This window comes from Lepidochelys olivacea (genome assembly GCF_965140295.1).
Source record: "Lepidochelys olivacea isolate rLepOli2 genome assembly, chromosome: 2".
Classification (NCBI taxonomy): Eukaryota; Metazoa; Chordata; order Testudines; family Cheloniidae; genus Lepidochelys; species Lepidochelys olivacea.
Genome location: NC_140412.1, coordinates 88819868 through 88835923, shown reverse-complemented (window position 1 = coordinate 88835923; position 16056 = coordinate 88819868). Strand labels below are relative to the sequence as shown.

Sequence of the window (16056 nt, the reverse complement as noted above, 5' to 3'; positions counted from 1 at the left end):
CAGACACCTAAGGCTTTTTTCAAAGGTGCTGAGTTGGGTACTTTGTTTCAATTTGAGTGCGGAGTGTTGAGCACTTTGAAAATCAGGCCCCACATGTCTCAAATTGGGTACCTGAAAAACACAGATTTATTGACAGTCTCCAAAAATTATGGTTTAAGCAACTTGCCCAGCATCACATAGGAAGTCTGTGACAGATCTATGGATATAATCCAGTCTCTTCAGTCTTAACCTGTGCCTTAATAACCAGACCATCCAACTGCCCTCTGATTCATTCAATACACACACCTTCCAACCTCTGTTGAGAATGAGTCAAAATTCCTACAGGCCATAGCCTCATGCACTGCACAACCTTATCTCATTCACCATTCATTGGATGCAATGAATGAAACAGGGGTCCTGTGAAAAAAAGTATTATGTGATTACACTACTAAAGACTGCATCAAAACACATCTTTATATACAGAAAACTATCTTTCTGCAGGCCCGTATACTTCCTGAGGCCCATACACTTCCTGTTAAATCAATATTGTGCCTTTTAGATCCACTGAGACAATGGCAACTCATGACATTTATGCACCATCTTTATTTATGAAATAAAAGGAAAATGTGCAGAGCAAATGGATGCAAATCCGTGTACACGTGTCTAAACATCACAATATTTTGGGCAGGACAAATGAGAAGGAAAACCCTAAATCAGTCCTAAAAAGAATTTGTCTTCCAAAAATATTTGTAAAATGCCAGTGAGATTTATGATGCCTATCACTATTTTTCAATTTAAAAAATTAATCACATTACTGTATTCAAAAATACTGAAACACACAGTATGAGGCAAAGGAAGCCATAAGAAAATATCAAATTGCTTAAAATGACATGAAATTATTAACCATGTTGTTTTTAGCACTGTAAAACTTCAAAGTGTTTGACTTTCACAAAGGAAGTTCCATCATTAGCATTCACTACTCACACATGGAACAACATGGCAGAAAGCATGTCTCTGATGATGCACAAAGAAGTTACTTACAGGTAATAAGTGTAGGAGTGATAGCTTCTTCTGCCATGATGGTGGAAGGATTTAGGCAGTGGTGGAAAAGATGAAATGGAAGGAAAGAAAAGCCAAATATTAATGTATGAAAAATCAAGATGAACTGAGACCAGAAGTGGTGACACAAATGAAAGGTAGTACAAATGCATCTGAGGCATATCATGCAATATCTGTCCATTCCAGATATGACATAAATCTACAAAAAATTTTAAGCGGTAAAATACATAATACCTCACTGAAATGTTAAATTTGACAGTTTAAAACAAGTGTAAAAGCTAAGTAACATAATAGTTATGTATCTTATACATCCATATAATACATACACAAACACACACACACGTAAACATGATTTTATTTCACATTGTATTAATTGGTTTAGGAAGGACACGACATCTCTACTGCATTAGTTAGAAGTGTAGGAATTAAAAGTCTTAGAATGCTTATTAAGTAGCCTCTCTTCCTTTGGAGTTTTTTTGGAGGCTCTGTCTAGTTGCTCTCGTTCCTTAGAGACATTAAAACTTAACCTACCATGGATATGATTACCCTAGATTGTCACCCAAAACTTGTTTCCAGAAAGCCAAACAAACTCTCGAAGTATGTTTCCACTTTTCATTAGGCATTTCATTGCAGAAGAAACCTTGGTTAGATTACTTCACAAAGATTGAAATTCACTCTTCCCCCAAGTAAAAGGGCTATAGTCAGGGATCACAGTGGAGGTTTGCTGGCGGTGAGACTATAGAATCCATCCCCAGGCTGTGGGTAGAATCCTGCACCTCTACTATTTTTGCCCCTGGGAATACTACAAAAGGCCACTTGGATCCCAAACCTCTTCATCCATGTAAGCATGGACCCAGTACTCTTTCCTACCTGAGCTCCCTCGCAATGATTCCCTCCACTTCAGCACATTCAGAGCCAGTGAGGAACCCACTGCTGCAATGGACAGAGTGCACAGGGCCTCCTGCCCAGCTGCTCTGCCTGCTGCTGAACCTCTCTCCCTCCCTGATCCTGAAGCGGGGAGGGGCAAAGCCCTCCGCAAAGGGATGAATTTCACCCTGGTCAGATACAAAATATTGATTCTAATTAAAAAGAAGCTAATTCTCCAAAACCATCACCTTGCCATAGCTACAAATAATGTTAATGTACTGGTAAGATAAAAGACGGAAATAAACTGGGTAGGCATCTGTAATTCTCACAGCACACAGCTACAGCGCTTTGACTACAGCAAAAACTTGTAAACAGGCCCGGCAAAGGACTACCATTAATGCTAACTTGCCTTAGGCTACATGCTGCAGGCATCCCTTTGAAAACTAGGCTTTCATCACATTTTCTCTCTCATCTTCTTTGTTTGAGGATGCCTTCAGAAATATTTTCCAGTTTTTATTCCCATTTTTCTGATACTTAAAAGTATTGTTTAAACACAAAAGGCTAGGTATTGAATATTTAATCAGATGTGGCACATTTGCAAAATGCACACCTGTTAAAATTGGATTTAAAAAAAGAGCCAAGAATACGGTAACAGGAAGGCTATGGATAAAATCGTGCACTCCTTACTCGGGTATATCTTCTACTACATTCAGTGCCTGCAGGAGGGGTGCAGGACTGGGCTGTATGACAACGGTTCTGTTTACTTATATTATGTTGGGACGAGGTTGTTTTGGTATGTGGTCTAATCATAATTATCTTTTTTTTCCTTCTCTTTTCAGAAATTACTCATTCTCTAGCTCCCATTTAGAATCTCATGACACCGCAAACCCTATTCCTTGCCATATGTTGCCACGACAGAGATTTAATGTAATTAGTACAAATGTTCTCATACATCTAAAAGATGTATAGCAATTTTAGAAACAACAATAAATATAATTAATCAGTGCAGCACGGCTGGTTCTTGTACGCATAATTCTGCCAAACATGTTATTGAGATAAATTATGCTGTTTAAAAAATGTTGAAAACTCAGGTGCTTTAATTTGTGTGAATACATCAAATTACAATTTGATATAACAGGAGAAAAATTAAATGTCTCATGTTCAAGTTATTTTTATATTGAGTTCTTATAATATGATCAAGAGGTTTCAGGTGAGACTCCTTGAAAATTAGATTCTATAGTTTTAAATTCCCAATAATTCTGAGGTTCTACAAAGAGAAAATTTGTTATAAAAATATAATGTTCTAAACCTGGGTAATTTAAGAAATAGAAAACTAAGACTTACAAAAACAGATCATTTAGCAAAGACACTGTCCATGCTTTGGAAAAATCTTAGTTTTAGAAATGCAACCTTAAAAACTGAGTTCCATTTTACTTTTTATATACGTGGATAGGTCTTTTGGCATGTTTTATAAGTGGAGGTTAACCCAGGTGCCATAGTTAGTATACTGGCTTCTGCACCACCCCTCTTCTGCAGCTGGCATAGAGGGCATGGCAAAGGGAAAAGAGGGCCTGGTTGGGTCTTCCCCTTGTTTCCATGCTGACTGTTGGGAAATGTTGGCAGCAGGTAGAAATTAGAACAATCTGAGCTACATCAAGGGAGTGGACTAGTGCAGTTGTTCTCAACCAGGGGTCCGTAGCCCCTGGGGGACCACGAGCAGGTTTCAGCATATTACACTCGCTAGGGCCCAAGGCAGAAAGCCAAAGCCCCGCCACGTGGGACTGCAGACCAGGGCCACAAGCCCCACCACTGGGGGCTGAAGCTGAAGCCTGAGCAACACAGCTTTGTGTGGCCCCTTATGGTGTGGGGCCCTGGGAAATTCCCCTGCTTGCTACCCCCCTAACACCGGCCCTGGCTTTCAGATGCAGAAAAACAGTTGTTGTGGGCCGTGGAGTTTTTATGGCATGTTGGGGGCGGAAGGAAGGGCTCAGAAAGAAAAAGGTTGAGAACCCCTGGACTAATGCGCTGCAAGCTCAGCACCAGCGAGTGGAAAGGGCATTCCTGAGTAGCGCTAAGCATTCCTTACCCATTTAAACAGATACATACATTAGAAACTATTCGAAGGCTCAGGTGTATATGTGACGCAGAGCAAAAACAAAAGAAGCACACAAGAAAACAACCCTTTATGGTTGTGGAAAACTGAGGCAGTTTCTGACAAAATCAAATATTAATAGCCACTGGTTTACTGAACTCCCGTAGCACAAATTGGAACTGCTGCATCCCAAATGAACATACCCTCAAGCAAACCTCTCCCGTTAAATCGAATTTTTCAACCTCCAAACTTTTTGGAAACTTAATTGAAATAACAATAATTAAAAAAAAAAGAAAAGAACAGATAGACAATACAGTAGATTGAATTATACCTTTTATCTGTCTATCCACCCCTCCCCCTTCCCCGCTATTATCCAAGAGCCTTAATACAATTTTGGAAAGCACTCCCATTTATTGTTATTGTTTACCAAACATTACAGGAATATTGCTATCACTTTCATTCCACTGTTGTTGTTTTTATAATTTGCCAATGAAAGCAAAACTTTCTTTATGTATGTAGTTGTCAGTGAGGTCCTGCAATTTTCAGTGCAGGAATGTTGGAGGCAGGGGGAAACTGGGTAAGTCGCTTGAAACTGTTCAATGAGGGCTAGGTTCAAATTCCATTCAAGTCAATTGAAAGACTCCTACGGACTTCAATGGGCTTTGGACCAAGTCTTAAGTGAGACAGACAGATCATATTTGAGAGCAGATCACGCCACAGACCTGATTCTGATTTTGCGGACATCACTGTAAATTGATATCGCAATCATGATCCAAGTCCCTCCACCCACTGTAATAGCCATTAGAGCAACCGGTATCTTTATGCTGGAAGAAGGGTTTAGTGGTTGGCACATCAAACTAGGAGACAACAGTCTAGGCACTATTCCTAGCTTTGCTGCAGATTCCTTATATGCTCTTGGGTAGGTCACTTAATTTCTCTGTGCCTCAGTTTGTAAAATGAGAATAATAATTAAGAACCACTTTAGAGGAGTATTGGGAGATTTAATTAATATAGGGTATGAAGTGCTTTTGGGGTTCTTGGATGCAAAATTCCACAGAAATGCGAGGTACTATTTTTGGACACAGTCTCAGGACTTAGTTAAGTCATTACTTAGTTAAGTAACTGATTCCCAATTATCAAGAAGTATAACCATCACATGGTACAATATTGATAAGTTTGTTACACTCAGAAGTAGTTAAAGTACCATAAAACTTATGACATACTGATATTGCCCTTACATTACAATTGTACTTAGCTTGCAAAACAATTATAAATTCTCTTTGAATGCATAATGTATACACAGCAACTGAACCTAGGTGAAATACAGGGACCCTAGGTGGCATAGTCAGTTGTTACTCTACTGAATAACTGGTTCAAGTTTTACTTGGGTCATAAGTGCAACCATTTCAGGGCCTGTCTATGCTACAACTATATGTTAGGAGACCTGGACAAAACACAATCATCCCCGTATCTGGTTAAAAGCTGGCTACATCTTGTAATGTAGATGAGTCCTAACTGTACTCTACAGTCTCTGTTCAAGGCTACAGTGTGGTTCAGGGACATGGTTAAAAATTAGTTATCTGTAAGTTCCATCTACACTACAAGACAGAACTATGTTCTAAGAATGTCAAGGGACAACATTTTGTAACAGAGTTCCTGGACAAGGTTACTGTAAATAGGCCTTAGTGGTTTCCATTTAATCACTAGAATACATGTCTCAAACACTAAGAACATTTGTGATGGGGAGAAGAGAACCAAGTCCCTACCCACACCTGCCATCAACTACATGGGACTGGAGCCTTCCCACCGCCCACGGATTGGCTTATAAAAGGCCACAGCAAAGCAACAACCTCTGGAGCAGCTGAGGGACCAATATTTGCCTGCTCGGAGAAAGACTATGGAGGGAGCAGGAGCCTAGCAACCCTTTCTTTGCTCCTGGGTAGCTCTCCCTGGGAGGCAAGAAGAGCCTTTGCAGGAGTCTCTCTCTTAACTGGAATTACTCTACACTTTGCCATTTTTTAACAAATTGTGCGAATCTGGGCTCAGGAGAGGCTCAGAACTGGACTAAGAAGGGTGTTGCATGTAGGTCAGGATTAAGTGATGCAGGACTGGCAAAGCAATGTGGAGCGCCTTACTCTCTGCATGCCAGCATTATGTCTGGAGCGGTTAAAATGGAAAGTATGATTGCAGCAAAGAATTAAAACGTATGGAAGGAGAAGGTACTGCATTTCAGAAAAGATTGTACTCTTGCTACACAGGATTATAAACCCTGGAGTTTACTGGGAATGTCTGGATTTTCCAGGACTGCTCCAGTGTCCCAGATACTATTTAGATTGGACTCAAATTTCCTCTCTTCTCTGTGATGGTCCCCCATTGCCTCGTCTAGTTCCTGTAGTGGTCACTCCCCCTCCACTGGGGGAGCTCACAATTCCCTTTCCAGGACCTTCTTCTTCCCTCTACTGCCCCTCCCTCTATCTTAAAGAAAACTGGCGCCCAGCTGGCTCTGTGTTGTGACCCCAGTGCATGACCTGCCTGCCAGCTATTTAAATGTGCATCTGAGGTGCTCCAAGCCTGGCACGATCACAATTGCTCAGTGTGCTCCAGACCTATTACACACTACTGGTATGCACACAGTTCAATCACCAGCCTACAAGCAGCACAGTAGGGCCAGCACAAGTGGGCCTGAATTTCCTTTAAGAAAGGGAACACTGGACTGTGATTGGGAGGCCAGAGGTAAGTTCCAGGGAAGTTAAGTGAAGGAAGGTTGGAAGGAAAGGGTAAGGGATGAGCACTCAAAGGACAAACATTCACAGTCCAACTTGTCTTCAAGTTGCCAAACCCTATTCACCCACTCCTTGAACTACCCCCAACCCGAACACCAGAGCTGCAAACTCTTTCATACCTCAGAATAGATAGTCAAACTTTGATTTAGCTTACTACTGAAATTTCCCCAACATAGGCAACAGCCTTCCAATGTCCAAGCTGCTAGAAACTTGCAGTTTTCTCCCTTCCCCACACTTTACACTGTTATGATATTCAGAAAGGAAGCAGGGTTTTCCATTTAAAAAAACAGGCAGCTATCTCTATTGCTATAGCACTTTTCTAATGATGTCCAAAGCACAAAACCCAAACGCATGTGTGTTAAACCTACTTTTGGAAACATCCAGCGTCTTTGCAAGAGAACCGTTTTATTTGTTTTTATGGAATGAAATATGCACAGAACAATATAGACTTAATCCACACCACAATTCATCTCAGCTCCCCCATCCCCTTTCTATTTAGACCAAGCATTTCTTTTATATTCAAGATGGGCAACTTACTCAGATTTCTGTGGGGAATCATATAATATCTAACTTTCAGCTGAGCTGCTAGATAGAGACGAGGCTTGCCCTTCTGGGACAGAGGTACAGTTCTTACATTATTTGGGCCCATCATACAGTAGTAATACGTACAATGCTAGAATCATTAACCTTCAGTTGTTTTTCCTTTATCACAAAGCCACAACCCTTAACGCACAAAAAAGCGCTGCAAGAGGAAAAATTCATATAGCACAGTTCATAAAATGCCACAAGGCTTCAGGGAAAATAAGCAGCATTTTCTTAACTCCGTGGTAAAGGGCAGCACGGTGGCTGGATACATTTACCTGAATCACACTGAAAACTGCTGTAGGAGATGCTCTGACACAAATATGCACATAGAAAACATATATTAACTGCTCACCTTTTCTTCATTACCAACACAACCCCCAGAAATATAATAACGAACAGCAAGATGCCTGCAATGACTCCAGCGATTTTAACAGTATGGTCTGTCTCCTTCTCTGGCTCTGGGTCTGGTTTTCGAGTAGCAGCTCCTATGAAGGTAGCAGATTCAAAAGAGGAGGGGAGAAAAAGAATAAAGACATTACACTTTCTTCTCCTGTTACATTTAACATACATAGTAATAAGCATTATCAGAGCTGACAGACAGCAACGCTTTGATTAAAAAAAAAGGTCTCATATATACTGGAAGGAATGTAATTGTTCATATTGTTCTACAATATTTTGCTAAACCACAACACAAGCTGGATACTACACCCACACCTGACCCTTTTATAAGACCCTCTTCACACACAATTTTCTGTATTTTTATTATCTGTGTTGGCTCCCTGTTCTTCCTGCCATTTAAAAATTTGCTAACACCACAATAACTATCCTAAGCCTTTATCCAAATTTGATTTGCTGGAACATCTTCCTTAATTATTTTTCCAAAATGAAGCAGTAATTCCCTAACATATTAGCTTAAACACCTGGAAAAGTGAGATAAGCTCATTTACCACACGCTTTACCAGCAATTGTTTTTTTGTACAATAGACCTTTTTTTTTTTTTTTTTTTGCCTTTGGAAATCTAAATCTAGGTCACATCTGGTAGGCAAAAGACTCCTTCTAAGCAATTTATTCACAAAGTGGGAAGCAGCTGATGATCACACCACTGGCACCCACATTTAATATCTGTTTAAATGAGATAACCAGTGCCTTGCAGCAGCTACTGTCTTAGCTTTTCCAGCTTCCCCATTTAAAAAAACCCACCATTTGTACTGTTTACTGTATAATGTGATGGAACGTCAAATCCGTGTCTGATGAAATATCCATTTCCTCCACTAAATGAGTTCAGGATGAAAAATGTTAAGGACATAATGTTCAACTCACTAAACTGAATATATATTTTTTGAGAACTTACACCTTTTAAAATCAAAATAGCACATATTTATCATTTGAGGCACCACATCATCTTTACAAAGTGGACAGATAGTCCTAGAAATAGGAATTTATTTATCCGTTTTCTTATTACAGCTTTTTTTTGGATGGGGAAAGAAGGGGAGGTAAAATGCAATTAAACTATAATATTTTAGAACTGGCATTCCCATCCCAGTCTCTTGGTTTCATTAATGGCCTACAGTACCTTCTTAATACAGAAAACAGCTGTTGAGCTGAAAATGGCAGGTAGGAAACACTGAATCAAGGGTGATATAAATGACAAAGGAAGATATGCAATTTGTAGCAAGGGGAAATGAGAATTCAAACGATAGCAAGATCTAAGCTTTCAAACTATTCTTCTCACATTCATCTTTGTGCTCTCCTCCACATGGCTAGTCTGACTGGAACACCCACCATCTTCTAGTGTGCAAGGTGACCACCTTAATTCAAATAATTCCTTATAATTTCCTTCGTTCTATGAAAGCTAGCATATTTTCTGTATTAACTCAACAAAATAATAAATGCACATGCCTACCAATAAAAACAGATAAAATCTTGCTATACTCTGAGGTAGAGCTCTGCACAATCCAACATGCCTTTCTCAACATCTATTATCTCCCTCCATGACAGCACACAGCCCTCAACACAATGGAACCACTCTGGTTATAATGTGCAAGAAAGGGAAGAATGCCAAGAGCCAATTCAAAGCATTCACATATTCTGCATATCATGGAGATCATCTCTTTTAGGGTTCTTTGCATGGCTGTATGCAGTGCCTTTTGGGGTTGAAGGGTGAGGAGGAGGATCCACCATCATACAGATGCTCCAGCTCACACATGGAGCTTTTCACACATAGAGAAGGGACATGGGAGCTCCAGAGACTAAAGTAGGGACATATGAACATAGGAATTGCCATAGTAGCTCAGACAATGGTCCATCTAGACCAGTGTCCTGTCTCAGTCATTAGCATGAGGTGCTTCAGAGGACGAGGCAAGAAACCCCTTCAGAAAGCAGATGAGGAATAGAACTGCCCCCCCATGATGGCTTCATCCTAATTTCCACTGGTCAGAGATTGGTTTAAACCCTGAAGCATAATGTTTTATATCCCTTTCTAAACTCTTTTAGCATGAGCTATTCTAAATCTGGATATTCTTGTTACCCCTATAATTGTCCAATCCCTCTTTGACTGTTACTTTGTTCTCGGAGTCAGTGACATCACGTGGCAATAAGTGCCTGGTCTAATCCACATTTTGAGTGAAAAAGTACTCCTTTTATCAGTTTTGACTTTCCCACTTTTCAATTGTATTGAATGTCCCATTGTTCTCGTGTTATGTTACTGGGGGAACAGAAACTCCTGTTTTATCTTCTGTACACCATGCATTATTTTCTATAACTTTATCATGCCCCTTCTCACCTCTCTAAGGTAAACTATCCCAATCAATGTAATAATCCTTTTCATTCTTGTCACCCTTCTTTGAACCCCCTTTCATTCTGGATCCTTTTAGCAAAGAGTTATCAGTTCACTATTCTGTATAGGTCTGAACTATTGATTTATAATGGAATTATCACATTTTCTGTATTATTTTCCATCCCATTCTTAACATCTCATTTACTCTTTTTGACTATAGCTGCACACTGAGCAGAGGTCTTCACCAAAATATGTCAGGTTCGTGAGTAGTTCAGATTTTTCTCTCTAATGTGCATTACTTAGCATTTATCAACTCTGAACTTCATCGGTCATCATGCTGCCCATTCCCTTAGTTTCGTTTTGTCCCTCTGAAGTTCCTGGACATGACTAACCTAAATAACTTTGTGTCACCTCAAAATTTTACTACCTTACTGCTCACTCACCCTTCCAGAGAATTAACAGATATATTCAGCAACCACTGATCTACCATGGTACCTTTAGGTGCCCCACTGCTACCCCACTGCTAACCATATGCCATGATGAAAATTGCCCTTTTATTCCTACTCTGTTTCCTGTCTCTTAATCAATTTCTGATTCATGACAATATATTGTTTCTCACCCCATGACTATTAGTTTCTTTAGTAGCCTCTTGTGAGAGGCTTTGCCAATGGCCTATTTATAATCCAAATAAATTATGTCAGCTGGTTCTCTTGTATCCTTTATTTCATCAACAAGTACAACAAATCCTAAGAAATTCGTGAGACATGATTTTCCTTTACAGAACCTGGGCTGGTTATACTCGGATATATCACGATCTAACAGTCCTGGCATTTTATTACACTATTTTTATTTCAGTTTTAACCAGTTTGCCAGGTACAGATACTGTAAAAGGTTTACTAGTTTGTAATTGCCCAGATCACCCCGGAGCCTTTTAAAAATATAGTTACAAGATCTGCTACCTTCAAATCCTCCAGCATCATAGCTGTTTTTAATGAGAGATGGCATATTTTTGTTAGTTGCTCAGCCACTTCATACATAATCTCCTTCAGAACTCTTAGATTTATAGCATCTGGGTCTGGTGACTTATTACTTTTTAAATTATCAATTAGCTCTATCAATTTCTTCTGACTTCTCAATCTGTGATAGTACCTCATTTTTTATGACCAGAAACGTGTAGTATCGGTATATCCCCTAACATCCTTTGTGGTGGAGACTGATACAAATAAATCATTTAGCTTGTGAGCAATGTTCTTTTATTCCTTAATTTCTCCCTTGGTGATCTAGTGAACCCAGTGAGTTTATTTCCCAGGCTTCCTATCTATTAAAATATCTATTAAAATAATTTCATGTTTGTATTTATATCCATTTGTTCTTCAAAATCCATCTTATCCCTCTTAATTTCCCTTTTACATATTGCCTGCTGTTTATTGGTTTCACTGGGGTTAGGTTTTGAAATCTATTTGGCTCAAATAACCTCTCAAAATTTGCCATCTAGGCAGACTGGTTTACATCTTGCTTCCTGACTTTGTTTTTGTTCAGTGGTACACATGCCTTGTAGGAATCAGTTATTGTCTTCTTAGGTAGCGTCTATGCCACCTGTAAGGATTTTACTTCATTTACTTTTGACTCTAGGGCCTTTTTGACTAGCCTCTTCATTTTATTAAAGTCTCCCTTTATCAAGTTTAGTGTCACTTTTTGGTATCTTATTTCCCATTAGGATGTTGAACATAATAATGCTATGGCCACTATTACTTAGTGGCTCAGCTACTTTTAATTCTTGAATCAACCCCTGCAAAACAATCTTGTGACTGCTTCATGGCTTGAAGGAGTTGGTGGAAAATTCCTCTCTCTTTCTCTCAACAGAGTTCCCAGGGCCCAGCAGAGTTACTCTGTCTAGGTGCTATGGGAAGGATTTGCCCCTTTGTGTCTGAATAATTTTGCTTATCTATTTAGGCAGGAGCTGCCTCATTCCCTGTGGTCTGTAAAGAGACAAACACAGTGCTGGAGGTTAATAAATAATGATAACCAATAATAGCCTCTTGCATGTAAAATAAGGGTACAAAAAGTAGTGTATGTCTTATTAAAATTGGAGTTAAGAAAATTGTTTGAATGAACTTGAAAATATAATCTAATTCTTTTAAATAGAATGTAAGCTTGTTTGAATTTGCTTGTCAAATTTGATAATTTTCTTGAATAATAAAAGAGCTCCCCCACCAGATAAAATCAAAATAATATTAGAGAGAGAGAGACAGAGAGAGAGAGAGAGAGAACACACCCTATGTTTGTTTTAAATTAATAAAGCTTGAACTTGCTTGTTTTGGGATTTTTATGAAATATCTAATAAGAGAGATAACTGGGTCACTGTATGTGAATAAGCAATCATTAAAATAATCCCATCCCAATGGCCTACAGTCATATTTACAAACAAGCACAACAAAGGAATGGGATAAAAACAACTGCCCCAACAACTTCAGTTCTGACAAAAGCAATACATTCAAAACCTCTAAGATTTTTCTACTGTTTATTTACATCAACAAATAATCCCTTGCTTTAATTAAAGTGGAGACCAATCTATTTTATTTCCCACTCAAGGCTGACCAATTGGGTGTCTCTACTTCCACTCTGCAGTTTTATGCTCTCTAACTGTACTTGCTCAATAAGTCATTCCCAAGTTTTTTCCAGCTAAATTTCATTTACAGGCGTTACCTTGACTGATGTAATGGATAAGTTTAAACGCCTCCTAGATAATAACACAGCTAGTCTAGACCATCTCAATCTCCAATGAAACTTACTTTTCCTGTTATTAACCAGCCCGTGATTTTTTTTCTTTAACAATTTGACCTGTGTTACACAGAAACTGGTAAATGTCCATCTGCTTCTCCCTAGGGAAAAATTAATAATCACACCTACAAGATTTCACACTCTTTTGAGGCATGCAATCAAATTATTATGCAGGCAGCATGATCCAAGTATTACCGCTTTTCAACACCTACCTTTAACTCATTTCACAGAGCAGGTCAGGGAAATGAAATGTTATACCCCTGTGTGACAGCTGCATTGTGATTAGGCAGTTGGAATCATGCAAAATGGGAAGCACAGACATGTGGTGCTGCCATTGATTATCCATTCCAAGGGCTGTCACTGCCACATAGCAACAAGATTGAAAAGATCAGAAAATTTGGCTTTCAAGACCCCCAAGGCTTCCAAGGACACAGCAAAGCACAAGGGTAAGTGGGGAAGGTATTATTATTATTACTGATATTTTAGTAGCACCTAGAAACTCCAGCTCAGATTGGGAACCCCATTGTGCTGAAAACAATTCAAACACAGAGCAAAACAAGCCTTTGCCCCAAAGAGGTTCAGTCTAATGAAGACAAGCTGTAACAAGTGAATGTCACAAACTATCAGAAGAAATGGGAGAGGAAGGGAAACAATTATAAGAAAATATATTTACACAGGGCACAATGGGTATAAATAATTCTTTCTGCCCATCCAGCTAGCTGTTATGACTTGGCACTTCCATAAGCATCACCGTAGGTCTTGAGGAGGGGTCTGAAGGAGTACAGGGCAGTGTCTTTATGGAAGAGTTTTGGGAGGCTGCTTCATGCATAAAGGCTGGAGGGCAGGAAAGTGAAGATGCTTGTGTGAAAACCAGACAACCAGGTAACTTTGCTGTTGGTGGTAGAGAGTTAGGCTGTGATAAAATATAAAAGCATATCAATAGCTTTCTCCTGACTGAGCTATGCTGCTGAAAGGGAAAAGTACATTGTAGAGAGGTAGGTCCTCCTTGTGAATGCAAAGAGATCGACAGAGTAGGGATCCGTGTTGAATCTTGGAATCCATATTCTTAGGAGGCCAACTCTTGTCCATGGGCTGATAAAAAACTAACTCCCTCCTTGAGGGGGATATTGGCTTGAAAACTCCATGCCAGCTTCCCCCTCAGATGGGTTTTTCCATGAGAGTGAATGATTGAGCTCCAATTTCCAAGGCTGTGGCAGCAGAGGCACTGCTACAAGGATACAACAAGCAAGTCCAAAGCACTTGCTATCTGAGTTTAAATTTTGGTTCAGATGCCAGGATTTTAGACTGTACTGGAGAAGATCCAAAAGACATACAAATTTGTAGATTAAATGAATTACCACCCCAACTACTCTGTTTGTACTGTAAACAACTGACATTCAGTCCTCATCTGCTAACCAGCATGTATTCTGCTCACAAAAGTCTCTGTTTCATTACTCCTGGCAGAATTCCAGCAATGGTAGAAAGCCCCCCCACTCCAACACATTTCACTGGTTGCTTTCATATCAACTTCCTTATTTCTTCTTTGAAAAATGTACTGCTTTTTTGTCCATATGGTTGAAGTTATGAGGTGTTGATAGACCCTGGGCAGGGTATAATTTGTGACAGAGGTGGTTTTGATTAATTTCCACCCCCCCCCCTTTTTAGCCCATGTCTTGAATATATTAGTTTTGTAAACTCACTGGCTTAAGGTCTATTTTCTTTTTACAGTATTTCCCCTTTCTCCATTGCTGTTCCCTTGCCAAATGCTCAGTTGTAGATGGTATTCTCTGCTGGGCAGGAAACGTGTCTTTCTCTGTGTTTTGTTTAGTACTGAGTCAACTGTCAGTGCTAAAATCCCTGTATCCTGATTCACCCTGCCTACAACATGATAATTCCCATTCAATCTTTTTTGTTTTGGTCAGTTCCTCACACACTGTATAGGGAGAACAGGGCCCTAATTTTCATGGAAGAGTATCTGCTTCTTTATTTGTGATTATTTTACACTATATACTGGTGCTCAGTTATCTTTCCTTCATTAACAGAGTTTTTACTTTAGTAAAAGTCATGCTGGGGTGTGTGTGTGTGTGCGCACGTGCATATGCTCATGAAAATATGTCTTATGAACAAAGGTATCGAGTCATGTGATACAATTTAATTCAGAGTCCCCAAGCAGAAGGAGTCTATCAGAAAAGGTCTATCAAAATAACAGAACACTGCCTAACACTAATTATGAATTAACAACTTTGTTTATGACATTCCGCACTGATGCAAAGACATAAAAAAAAAAGAACGGAGAACAGCACAAAAAGAAATGCAAAAAAACTGTCACTGATGGATATGCCAAATCTGTTTGATTTTCAATTTAGTTGTAATTGTAAACTCACTTTTGGGTGATTCATTTTAGCGCATGTGTCATAAATATAAAGGGAAGGGTAAACCCCTTTGAAATCCCTCCTGGCCAGGGGAAAGCTCCTCTCACCTGTAAAGGGTTAAGAAGCTAAAGGTAACCTCGCTGGCACCTGACCAAAATGACCAATGAGGAGACAAGATACTTTCAAAAGCTGGGAGGAGGGAGAGAAACAAAGGGTTTTGTGTGTCTGTCTGTAGTCGTCTTGGCCGGGGACAGAACAGGAATGGAGTCTTAGAACTTTTAGTAAGTAATCTAGCTAGGTATGTGTTAGATTATGATTTCTTTAAATGGCTGAGAAAAGAATTGTGCTGAATAGAATAACTATTTCTGTCTGTGTATCTTTTTTGTAACTTAAGGTTCTGCCTAGAGGGGTTCTCTATGTTTTTGAATCTAATTACCCTGTAAGATATATACCATCCTGATTTTACAGGGGGGATTTCTTTATTTCTATTTACTTCTATTTTTTATTAAAAGTCTTCTTGTAAAACACTGAATGCTTTTTCATTGTTCTCAGATCCAAGGGTTTGGGTCTGTGGTCACCTATGCAAATTGGTGAGGCTTTTTATCCAACATTTCCCAGGAAAGGGGGAGTGCAAGTGTTGGGAGGATTGTTCATTGTTCTTAAGATCCAAGGGTCTGGGTCTGTAGTCACCTAGGCAAATTGGTGAGGCTTTTTACCAAACCTTGTCCAGGAAGTGGGGTGCAAGGTTTTGGGAAGTATTTT

General features: G+C 39.4%; 1 protein-coding gene across 7 annotated transcripts in view; it reads right to left on the bottom strand.

The window, feature by feature from the left end:
• Positions 1-16056, bottom strand: part of PTPRM (protein tyrosine phosphatase receptor type M) — a 685790-nt gene that overhangs the window by 214959 nt on the left and 454775 nt on the right. For 4 of the 7 annotated variants that reach the window (XM_084621212.1, XM_084621213.1, XM_084621215.1 and 1 more), the window contains one exon: positions 7718-7850. In XM_084621212.1, coding sequence (XP_084477338.1) covers positions 7718-7850 — 133 coding nt within the window. Of the gene's footprint in view, positions 1-1020; positions 1051-7717; positions 7851-16056 lie in introns of all 7 variants that reach the window. The other 3 variants (XM_084621210.1, XM_084621211.1, XM_084621214.1) reach the window with 1 other exon arrangement.